At 37.6% G+C, this 11884-nt stretch overlaps 2 protein-coding genes across 8 annotated transcripts in view; one reads left to right on the top strand and one right to left on the bottom strand.

The window, feature by feature from the left end:
• CUNH4orf33 (chromosome unknown C4orf33 homolog) overlaps positions 1–2373 on the bottom strand; it is a 46743-nt gene extending 44370 nt beyond the window's left edge. For 2 of the 4 annotated variants that reach the window (XR_007350837.1, XM_048812062.1), the window contains exon 1: positions 1976–2247. The gene's annotated coding sequence lies outside the window, so the exon portion shown is untranslated. The other 2 variants (XM_048812061.1, XM_048812060.1) reach the window with 2 other exon arrangements.
• A 336-nt stretch (positions 2374–2709) lies between these two features.
• The window catches only part of Sclt1 (sodium channel and clathrin linker 1), a 156526-nt gene continuing 147351 nt past the window's right edge, over positions 2710–11884 (top strand). For 3 of the 4 annotated variants that reach the window (XR_007350836.1, XM_048812058.1, XM_048812056.1), the window contains exon 1: positions 2710–2970. Coding sequence is in view for 3 of the 4 variants with exons in the window: in XM_048812058.1 (XP_048668015.1) it covers positions 2937–2970 (34 nt within the window). In the remaining variant the exon portion in view is untranslated. The other variant, XM_048812057.1, reaches the window with a different exon arrangement.

Here is an 11884-nt window from a genome sequence, read left to right as displayed (position 1 = left end):
CAGAAACGCGTGCCGGGGCCGCGGAGGAGCGCGTGCGCACTGTTCGTCATGCCGCTGAAGTTTGAGCGGTTTTCTAAGGGAAGGAAGGGTAATTCGGCTACATAAATACTATGCAACGATTCGAAAATCGGCCGTCAGCCGTCCAGGCAATCGTTCACGGCCTGCAGCTAAAGGCCCCGACCCGTACGTCCAGCTGCTGGTTACGTTAGGCTTCTGCACTCGTACTGCACCGTGGGAGACCACGGAGTGGTGCACACTGCGCAATGGAACTGTACCTCCTGGGCGCAGATCCCAGCCCGGAGGCTTTTTAACTGTGTGATCAGCTTGGAACCTTGCTTAAACGTCAAGCTTTGCGTTCTTTGCCACTTTATAGTCATATTTTTCATAATGGCCTGCATACAGTACTAGATGTCAGTTGATTGAATGAATTCATAAGAGTGAAATCTGTCACTGATTTTCAATTTATATAATTTTCAAGGGTTTTTTTAAATGAAGAAAAGTAATATAAAACCATGACATGGTGGTTTGAGAATAAATATATTAAGTCATTTTCTTTTCCTCTTCTCATTCATAGAGAGTTTTACATTCACAGTTACTTTCCATGCACATTCACTGAATTCTTTAACTCATGAGATTAAAAAAAAAAAAAAAAGAACAAACAAACAAACAAACAAAAAAACCTTATGATAAAGCCTGGAAACAAATCATGGATTAGTTTGATGAAGATTGCAAGAAGAATTTGAGAGCTTTGGTGGCAACCACCTTTTGATGGCACCTACCTTGGGGAAAAGTGTATAGGGCGCTCAGGAGAAGATTTAATAAGGAGAAAGACTACATAGGAAACTTTAAGGATAAATAGAATCTTTACAATTTTGTTTACTAATGATGAAAGTTATTTTGAAAATACTCTTAGAATCCAAGCACTAAAGTCTTGTAACATAAAATATAAATACAAACCAAAAACTATGGTTTGTGTTCACTTTCATCACAATCACATGAGCCAAACAATTAAAAATGTAGACAAAAATATTTCCCATTTCATTATTCAGTTTATTTGAAAACAACACATCATTTACACCCAGAAGGAACTCTGCTTTTACTCACACTTTTTTTAATCTGTCAGCTTTGAGTGTAAATACAGTTAAATCTGCAAGGACTGGCTTAATATCAACTTAAATCACAAATATGACAACATACAAGGTTCAAATGTAGGAGAAGTTATAAGCAAGTCTTTGGTCAGTCAGTGAGAAGTTCATGAAGAGTCAGTGAACTTTAAGAAAGAGTTGGAGCTTGCACATTCAATTTTCCCTTTTAATAAGTTTTTGTGTTAACTTCATGGCCACTAAAAACCAGAACACTTTCAATCTTAACTGACTCAAAACCAATTAAATCTTTCTGTGGTTATTGCCTACACACACATATTTAACAGTCTTTAGAAGAAAAAACAATCTCATTTTCTTAATAGTCAGATGGAGTAAAACCTGTAACAATCCTCAAATACCTAATTGGACATACTTGAACATATTTTTAAAATGTCTTGATAAATTTTGCTAACATTATTTTGTTTATATGACAGTGTGAATGCAGGGGAAAAAAGACTTCTTAAATTGTTAAACGGAAAACCAAATCAAGGTGCATTTATGACACGTTGGTTCAGTGGAACTTTATTTCAATCCACAAAAATACTATCTATTAAAAAGCACTAAAACTAGAGGCTATTTCAAGTTAAGTTTTTATTACTAGTGTTATAATTTCTTCCAATGTTATGTGTTTTGTGAAAAAAAAATGGTTCAAGCTCAGACAGAATTACTTTTTAAAACTGGACACTAATCTATCCACAAGTGTAAATTTTACTTATTTTTTTTTTCTTGCACAAAATGTAGATTTTCTCTTTCCTTCTATCTGAGGAAACAAACATGTTGGAAGAAATAACTGCTAACTGTGCAGGATCTTCGGGGTACTTCTGAGTGCATACCTTATCACCACAGAGTTAAATATTCAGACAACAGCTGTGTTCTTTCTCTAAAGACCCACGAGGAGCAGACCGTACTATCTTCCGGAGACGAGCAAGTCCGTGCCCCGAAATACTCGAGAGGGGCAGCATGATGAGGGAGTCTGACAGTCCGGGTTCCCCCGCAGCGGTGGGAACCTACATGCTTTCAACTCCTTTGGCAGGTGGGTGAAAAGCGGGCTTTCCCAGTCCAGAAATGCTCAGAATATCCGCAACTGTAGATGAAGAATCTGAGAGCTTTGGTGGCACCTACCTTTTGGAATTTAAAATAGGGGCCTAATACGCTGACCACTTGGCGCCACCCGCCCGCGCGCTCGCCGGCCGCGATACTAGGGTGGCTCAGCCTGCTGTCAGCCAGGTTCCCACGGACCCGCCCACCTCTTGACAGCCAGCCAATAGCGTGCCGGGTCCGCAGGAAGCGCGGTGACGTGAGCGCTGACGCCCGCGTGATGACGGAGGAGGCGTAGCCGTCTCCAAGGAGCGGTCCGGGGCACCGGTTTCAAAGTCGCAGGGCGGGCCGAGTGGACCTCCGCTGCTGGCCCGGGGCTTCGTGGAGGTCCCAGCGTTGCCCCTAGCTTCGCGAAGGTCGCCGCCGCCGAACCGCCCGCCGCCCCTTCGGCGAACGCGCAGGCGGCCCGCCGGACCCCGAGAGACCCGCGGGACACCTCCGCACCCGGGTCCCCCTCNACTTGGTGAGCCCGCAGCGGCTCTGAAATCTGAAGTGTCCGCCCGGGCGCGGGGCTCGCTGCGCCTCGGGGCCGGGCGCGCGGCCGGCGGCCGGCGGCGGGCGCTGCGTGAGTGGGATGCCAATGCCCAGCTCAGGCGCCTGACAGCCTCGCGAGCGCGGCTGGAGTTGTGTTTTCCCGCATCGCGAGCTCGGAGCAAGGGGAAGGTGCTGGAAGCTCCCAGCTGAAACTGTGTCGAAATGGCCACAGAAGTCGACCCTCTGGGAGACCAAAGTAAGCTCCACATTCCTTTATTGGGAATTCATAAATGATGCCGAATGTCGTCATCGTGAACCAGGGTGTTTTGAATGCCTGCTGGGTCCCAGCGTGGACATTTGTAAGAAGTTAAAAGAAGTTAGCTGCATAAAAAGCGTGGTGATGTGTGCTGGAGGATGGGCAGAGCGTTCGGTCAGTGCTTGAAGGTTTACTTAAGCTTACTGGGACGCTGAACGTGTTTGTTATGCGCCTCTTGTGCTCTGAAGAAATGAGAGGGCTAATGGCCAGGAAGGGTTTCCAAGTCTGCTGAGAACTGAGAACCCAGAGGCACAGCACTCGCCATTTGTTTAGAAGATGTTCATTGAACTACTGTTTCTATTATGTGCCAGGCACTATACAAGCAGAGATGAAGAGAACAGTGTTAAATTCTTGGAGGGAAATATATGAATCCCACAGATACATCAAAGTGGCAGCAACTGCTGGCTCTCCAATTATCAGTTTCCTCATAGGATAATTGGAATTATTAAGTAGGCATCAAAATACGTAAAGGGTTTAGAGTAGTGTCAGATACATTGTGCTAAAAAAAAATATTATTAAACTATTGTCAAGGAAATGCTACTTGGGCCGAAACTCGAAGTATCAGCATAATTTTTTTGTGTGAGAACTACGTAGATATCCCAAATAGTACACTATTTGCAGTATTGAAGGATTAAGAATACAGTTTGTTTAAAGATTTGCAACAAGGTTGGCGTGAATGGAATATGGAGGTTTGTATAGGGAAATAGTAAATGGTATTGAAGTGCAGGAATGGAACTGGATGGTCAAAGGCCTTGTCTTCCATGTGCTGAGGAATTTGGATCATTGCATAGGTTATATATAATAACACTGCAAGGAATTCAGTTGAAATTGACATGATCGAGTTGTGATTTGGAAAGGCCAGTCTGGCGGTTTTGAAGGACTTGCTTGTTAGAAGAATGCCATCAAGTAACTGTTGTCATTACTCAGGTAAGAACTGAATTAAGGCAGATGCAGATAGATTGAAGATCAAGGAATTTGGAAGGAGGAAGGGGGCAACTTAAGTTTTTGGCTTGAGCAATGGGGATGGTAGAAAAAAGGCTGTAAGTTCCATTTTGGAATCATAAGCCAGTGGTTAAGAATTTAGCCTCTGAGTTTAGTCTGTGTGGGTCCGTAGTATTCCTCACTCTGCCTCTTTTCAAGTCTTTGGCCTTGGGCAAGTTTCTTAGCTTCTTTGAGTCTGAGTTTTCTCATTTCTAAAATTAGTATATAAACACAACAACCCTTATGGAGTTCTGAGACTTAGATGATGCAAATAAAGCCCTTAGCCTGATTTCTGGTTTATATTACATACAGTACACACACAGTGTCTAACATAATTGACATCACTGCAATACTGTAACATTAGCATTAGAAATAACCCTGCTCTGTAGTATGACTAACGGGCCACCATCTGAGTGATGTGGGACAGGAATTGCATGGTGAGGAGATTGGCTAGGGTGGAGAGAATACCTGAGTTTTAGAAAGAATGAGTTATAGAAGAATGAGCCAGTCATTATTCTTAGATAAAACTGAGATCTAAATACTAGACCAATAACCAAATAAGACAGTCAAAGCATAGTAATTTACTTCTTGAAAAATGAGAGCTAGTTCAGAAGACAGGTGGAGCGAGGAAGGAAATCTGAAATCTCAAATAGAAGAAGAAAAGATTCACAGTCTTGAAATAACTATTTATGCATGAAAGTGGAGCATAGAATGGTAGGGTTTGCATGAAGACATGAGAATGAGGGTCTATGACCCTTCTTCTTTTTCCTTTAAATATACCTTACATGCCAGTTAAAGGTGATAGGTTACCCCACTAAGAAAACCAACCTATATACAAGCTCAGACAGAGTAGATGGGTTCTGTCTTCCCACCTGCCTCTCACCTTCTCTACATTGACGTCTGTGGATCTTGATTTCTTCTTTTCATTTTTTCCATTTGAATTTGGTAGTCTCATTCAAGACAGTTTGGTTTGGTTTGGTTTGGTATTTTTGATGTGGTAGCTCTACATTACATTACCTCTAAGAATTACTTTTTCATCTTTACATGTGATAAGCACAGACTACTCTATATCCAGTCATTCTTCTAGTAGAGTAAACTTCTAGCATATTGGCAGTGTACCATTTTCCACCTCCATCTGGAAAGGGGGGTCTGATAGTCCTTAAGGGACCTGTTCAAAGAGGGACTTTTTAAAAATCAGTTTGAGGAACAATGTTTTCATTCCTGTAGGTATGGTCAGTGATGTACTCATTTTTTTCTTTTCATTCTCTTAACTGTGCCTTTATTAGAGCAGAAGTTTTTAATTTGTTTCTTTTATGAGTTGTGCTTTTGGTGTCATATCTAAGAAATCATTGCCTAGTCCAGGGCTGCAAGATTTTCTTTAAGAAGTTTTGTAGTTTTAGGTTTTATGTTTAAATCCACTGTTAAATAGTAAAATTTTGTCCAAGGTATAAGGTAAGAGTCCAGGTTCACTTTTTTTTGTGTATGTGATTGCTCAATCAAAAAGACAATTATTTCTCTACCAGATTACTTTTGTACCTTTGCTAAAAATCAGTTGTCTAATGTGTGTTGATTTATTTCTGAACTCTGTTCCATTGATCTATTTGTATACCTGGATACTAGTACCCCACTATCTTGATTATTGCAGCTTTACGATAACTCTTGAAATCAAAGTTTAAGTTTGTTCTTGTTCATCTACCTTGTTCTTGGATAGGCAGAATTAATATCATCCAAAAAAAAAAAAAATGACCATACTACCAAAAGCACTATACAGATTCAATGCAATCCCATTCAAAATCCCAATGACATTCCTCATAGAAATGGAAAAAGCAATCATGAAATTCATCTGTAAAAATAAGAGACCCAAAATAGCCAAAGCAGTTCTTAGCAAGAAGAATGAAGCAGGCGGCATCACTATTCCAGACCTTAAACTATACTACCAAGCAATAGTAACAAAAACATCATGGTATTGGCACCAAAATAGACCTGTGTAGACCAGTGGTACAGATTAGAGGACACAGAGACAAACCCACATAATTACAGTTATCTCATATTAGACAAATATGCCAAAAACATATATTAGAGAAAAGATAGCCTCTTTAACAAATAGTGCTGGGAAAACTGGAAATCCATCTGCAACAAAATGAAATTAAACCTCTATCTCTTACCATGCACAAAACTCAACTCAGAGTGGATCAAGGACCTAGAATTAAACCAGAGACCTTGCACCTAATGGAAGAAAAAGTATGCCCAAATCTCCATCATGTCAGATTAGGTCCCAACTTCCTTAATAAGACTCGTTTGGCGCAAGAATTAAAACCAAGAATCAATAAATGGGATGGATTTAAACTAAAAAGCTTCTTCAATCAGTGAGAGAGCCTACAGAATGGGAGCAAATCTGTACCACAACACATCAGGTAGAGCACTAATCTCTAGGATATATAAAGCACTCAAAAACCTTGACACCAAAAAAACCAAATAACCCAATCAATAAATGGGCCAAGGAACTGAACAGACACTTCTCAGAAGAGGATATACAATCAATCAACAAATATATGCAAAAATGTTCAACATCTTTAGCAATTAGAGAAATGCAAATCAAAACTACTCTAAGATTTCATTCTCACTCCAGTCAGAATGGCAACTATTAAGAACACGAACAATGATAAGTGTTGGCAAGGATGTGGGGGAAAAGGCACACTCATACGTTGCTGGTGGGACTGCAAATTGGTGCAGCCAATCTGGAAAGCAGTGTGGAGATCCTTGGAAAACTGGGAATGGAACCACCATTTGACCCAGCTATACCCAAAGGACTTAAAAACAGCATACTGAAGAGACACAGCCACATCAATGTTTATAGCAGCACAATTCACAATAGCTAAATTGTAGAACCAATCCAGATGCTTTTCAGTAGATGAATGGATAGGGAAACTTTGGTATACATATACAGTGGAATATTACTCAGCATTAAAAGAGAGTAAAATCATGGCAGGTAAATGGGTGGAGTTAGAGAATATAATGCTAAGTGAAGTAAGCCAATCCCCAAAAAGCAAAGGCTCAATGTTTTCTTTGATATGAGGATGCTGACTCATAATGGCGAGGGAGGGGGTGGGGAGGAAGGAACTTCAGATAGGACAAAGGGGAGGAAGAAAAGGAAGGGAGCATGGGAGTAGGAAAGATGGTGGAATGAGTTAGACATGATTACCCTAAGTACATGTATGAAGACACGAATGGTGTCTTTGTGTACGGAATACTTTGTGTACAACCAGTTACTTGAAAAATTGTGCTCTATATGTGTAATATGAAATGAATTGCATTCTGCCATCATATATAACAAATTAGAATAAATAAATAATTTAATTTTTAAAAAAGTTTGTTCTTTTTCAGTAAAGGTGCTGGAATTTTGAGAGGCATTGTATTGAATTCATTGTTCAATTTATGTAAATTCATGACTTAATGATATTGAGTCCTCTGACCAGTGAAAATGCATACTTCTCTGCAATATTTTATAGTTTTAATATATAGGTTTTGTCATCTTTTGTCAAATTTATCCCTATGTACTGAAGTTTTTGATGCTGTTATCAATGGTATTCTTTTACTTTCAGTTTGACTTTTTTCTTTTTTTTTTTATTTGTTTTAATTAGTTACACATGACAGTGCAATGATCTTGACATATCATACATGTGAATCAGATGGGGTATAATTTCTCATTTTTCTGAGTGTACAGGTTGCAGAATCACATTGGTCATGCAGTCATGTATATACATACAGCAATAATAAAGTCCATTTTATTCTGCTGCCCTTCCTTTCCTCCCACCCCTCTCCTCCCCTCCCCTCCCATCACTTCTCTCTACCCAATCTAATGTGACACACTTCTTTTTTTTTTTTTTTTACTTCTTTCATTGCTAATATATAGAAAATTTTTTTTGCATGCCACCTTGTTAAACTCATTAATTACAGTAAATTTTAGGTAGGCTTTTTAACTTAGACAATCTTATTATCTGAATGAAATGCAATTTTGCCTCTTCTTTCTAATCTGGATGCCTTTCATTTCCTTTTCTTGCTTTAGTGCTCTCACTAGAATTTCCTAGAGAATTGAGCAGAAGTGATAAGATGGGAATTGACATCCTATCTTGTTCCTGTTCTTGGGGAGAAAACATCTTTTATATGTGTAAGACTTTTAAAGATTTTTTTATAGGTGTAGATGGGCACAATACCATCTATTTATTTATTTATTTTTTATGTGATGCTGAGGATCAAACCCAGTGCTCATACAAGCTAGGCAAGTGCTCTACTACTGGGCTACAAGCCTGTCCCCCTATTTTTTTTATAGGTATCTTTATCAGGATGTTGAGAATGTTCATTTCCATTTCTAGTTTGCCAAGAGATTTTATTGGAATAGATACTAGGTATTTTTTCAAATGCTTTTTCTGAATCCACTGATATGATCATATTTTTTCAATTTTTACTTCAATAGGGAAAGTTATGCTGATTATGCTGATTAATTTTCAGATGTTAAATCCACCAGCCTTTCTGAGATAAACTCTACTGTGTAATATAAACCTTTTTCTACATTGTTGAATTTGATTTTATCCAAGTTTGCTTAAAATTTTAATATCTATGTTCATGAGACCAACCATCCCCTTTTTTTTTTACTTGCTTTCTTCTAATGTCTGTCTTATTTTTGATATCAGGTAATGCTGACCTCTTAGAATTACGTAGGGAACATTTTGTCCTCTTGAATTTTTTGTGAGTGTTTGTGTAGGATTGGTATATTTTGTCCTTTAATTGTTTGGTAGAATTCACCAGTGAAGCCAAGTGGACCTGGAGTTTTCTTTGTGGAAGGATCTTAAACTACAAATTCAACTTCTTAAATAGAAAGCTATTCATTACTTTGTTATGTACTTAAAGAGTAATCTCTTTAGGTCTTAAACTCCCAGAGTTCTTCCTCTGTGCAACCTTCTCTCTTATATAGATTGAGCGTTGCTATTTCAAAGATGTGAAGTTTGCAATGCTTGGAAATCCAAAACTTTTGAGCATCGACATGAAAAACTTACGGATTCTGGAGCTTTTCCGATTTTTGATTAGGATGCTTAACTATTAAAGTCTATGCAAATATTCCAAAATCCAAAGAACTCCCAAATCTGAAACACTTCTGTACCAAGCACTTTGGATAACCTATATTGTTTCCTGCCAGTTCTAGTTCAGTTGGGCTCCACCAAATCTCTGCTCCATCTTTTTGTTGCAGCCTGATGGTGTTTGCCTCCTGTCCTCTCCCTGTACCATGAGCTGAAAAGTCTCTCCAGTCATTCAACGGAGGCGGTCCTAGAGCTTATCTCATTTGTGTCATATCTCTAGTCACCATTATCTGGTGTCTGATGGCCTACACACTTGACTTATTTGGGTTTTGTTTGTATCGTTATGGGCATAAGCAAAAGTACTCTTAAGTTGCCCCACTTTTGATGTTTTCAACTCTAGTATCTTACTCCAGCTACAACTGTTCTTTGACCTCATCGAGATTTCTATTCTGTGAACTCTTTATTGTCTTCCATTCTCCTAATGCTTTCCCCAATTCATTTTTATTACTTTCTTGCACAGTCTATAACTGCTGTGCATTAGTCCATCTACTCTTTTGTAAGTTATTAGTATGATTATTCCCCTACTTCTCTGTAGTATATGCCCAGTAACACCTTATCCAGGGATCAGCTGCTTACTTTGCCTTACTGTTATGCTCAGAGCCTATTGTCCCATACCTACAGATCTCAGCTGGATAAGTACCACCTCAAACTCAAGGTTAACTAATAACCAGTATGTGGCTGACCTGGGAATTGAACCCAGGTAGTCTGGTTTTGTTGTCCATGTTTTTAACTATTCCCTAAAAAACAGACTTGCAAGAAAGGAAAATTATAAACTCATGTTACTTATGTGTATTGGAACTAAAATCCAAAATAAAGTTTTAACAAATCCAGCAGTGAATTTGTGTGTGTGTGTGTGTGTGTGTGTGTGTTTATGTACATATACATACATTCATTTAATTATTGGGCTGATTCAAGCAATGAAAAGATAGCTTGCCGTTATAAAATTATATAGTTTACAAAAGAATATTTAGATTCACGAAGAAATATCAAATTATGTCTTAGAGAACTCAGTATGGTAAATATGTCAGTTCTCCCACAAATTAATGGATAGATTCAATGCAATCCATTTTGACAATCTAGTTCTAAAAGCTTTGTGAACAAGTAATCAAGAGTTTAAAGAGAAGCCAGGTGGGAAATTTCATTTTACTAGGTATTAAAACTTACTATAAGCATCCAATTATTCACTCAATATAATCTTTGCAAATTGATAGATCATAGGTCAGTGAAATAAAAATTCAGAAATGGATTCACATGTTCACAAACACTTATTATAAGATAAAGCAATATACAAACCAGTGGGAAGAGTTCAGATTGCTAAGTGAATGATACTAGGATAATTGGCCATCCAAACAGGAAAGAAAAATAAAAGTATCTTTCCTACAGTATGTAAAAAAATCATCTCCAGATTGATTGAAGGAATAAATTTTCTTTAAACTTTCAGAAAAAAGCATAAGAGGGTATCTTTATGTCTTCAGGATGGGGAAGATTTCCTCAATAGAGTCTTTTTTTTTTAAGTGAAAGGACAAAATATATGAATAGACTACATTAGGAATAAAAACTTGGTTATCACAAAAGACATCATCAATAAATGACTACACCAGTTACAGAAGCAACTGGTTAATATGTATGTATTTGGTTATCTGTAACATAACACAACAGAAAATATGAATATAAAGCCTAGTGAAGTATTACAAAGTACAATACTTATCAAACCACAACTAAGGTCAAGAAATAGAACATTGCTAGAACCTCAGAACAACCACTCCTTCTCTTCAAATATCGTCACAGGTAACCAGGGTCTTTAATTTTACACTATAATTTAGTTTTACCTGGATTGAAGTTTAAAATACAAGATCATAAACTGTGTGTTCTTTTATGTGTGACTTGTTTTCTCCAACCTGAGATTTCAGATTTATTCATATCATTGTACATAGACATAATTTGTTCATATTCATTAGTCTTGGCTATTTTCTTTGCATTTCCATCTATATTTTAGAATCAGATTTTCAATTTCTATAATTTTTTTGAGTATGATCGGAATTGCACTGAATCTATGGATCAGTGTTGGGAGAATTGACAGTTTTACGGTAAACCATGAATATCTCTTAAGTCATTTATTTAGGTCTGTAATTTCTCTCTCCTGGGTGTTTCAGGGTTTTGTTTTTTTCGTGTGTGTGTGTGCACGTGTGTGTGCACGTGTGTGTAAGGGTCTTACACTTCTTTGGTTATATTTATTCCTAGGCATTGATGTTATTTGATGATACTGCAAATGACATCTTTTATTGTTTTCTAGTATTATATAACCTGTCATTTTTTTTGTATAATTATTTTTTTTATTTCTTGTCTAACAACCTTATTAAACTCGATTATTGATTTTAAGATTTTTCCCTTTGTATTCTTTTGCATTAACTGCATACACACTTTTAATTATAAAAAATAACAGGGTTTTCTTTATTTATGGCCTTTATACTTTTTGTTTCTTTTAGTTATTGCCTTATTGCATTAACTTACACTTCCACTAGAGTGTTGAGTAAATATCATGAGAATTTATCCTTGTGTCAGCCTGATTTCCAAGAGAAAGTTTTCAACATTTTTTACCTTACTATGGTATTTATTCTGTGCTTTTGTAAGTTTTCATTATCATATTATGAAATACTTTGTCATAAAATTATCTTGAATTTCATCAATTCTTCTTTGACATTCTTGCTTTTTTTTTTTTTTTTTTTTTTTTTTTTTTT

The sequence above is a fragment of the Marmota marmota genome, unplaced genomic scaffold, assembly GCF_001458135.2.
Source record: "Marmota marmota marmota unplaced genomic scaffold, marMar, whole genome shotgun sequence".
Lineage (NCBI taxonomy): Eukaryota > Metazoa > Chordata > Mammalia > Rodentia > Sciuridae > Marmota > Marmota marmota.
The sequence above is the reverse complement of the archived record's forward strand: the minus strand, read 5'-3'. Positions and strand labels throughout refer to the sequence as shown.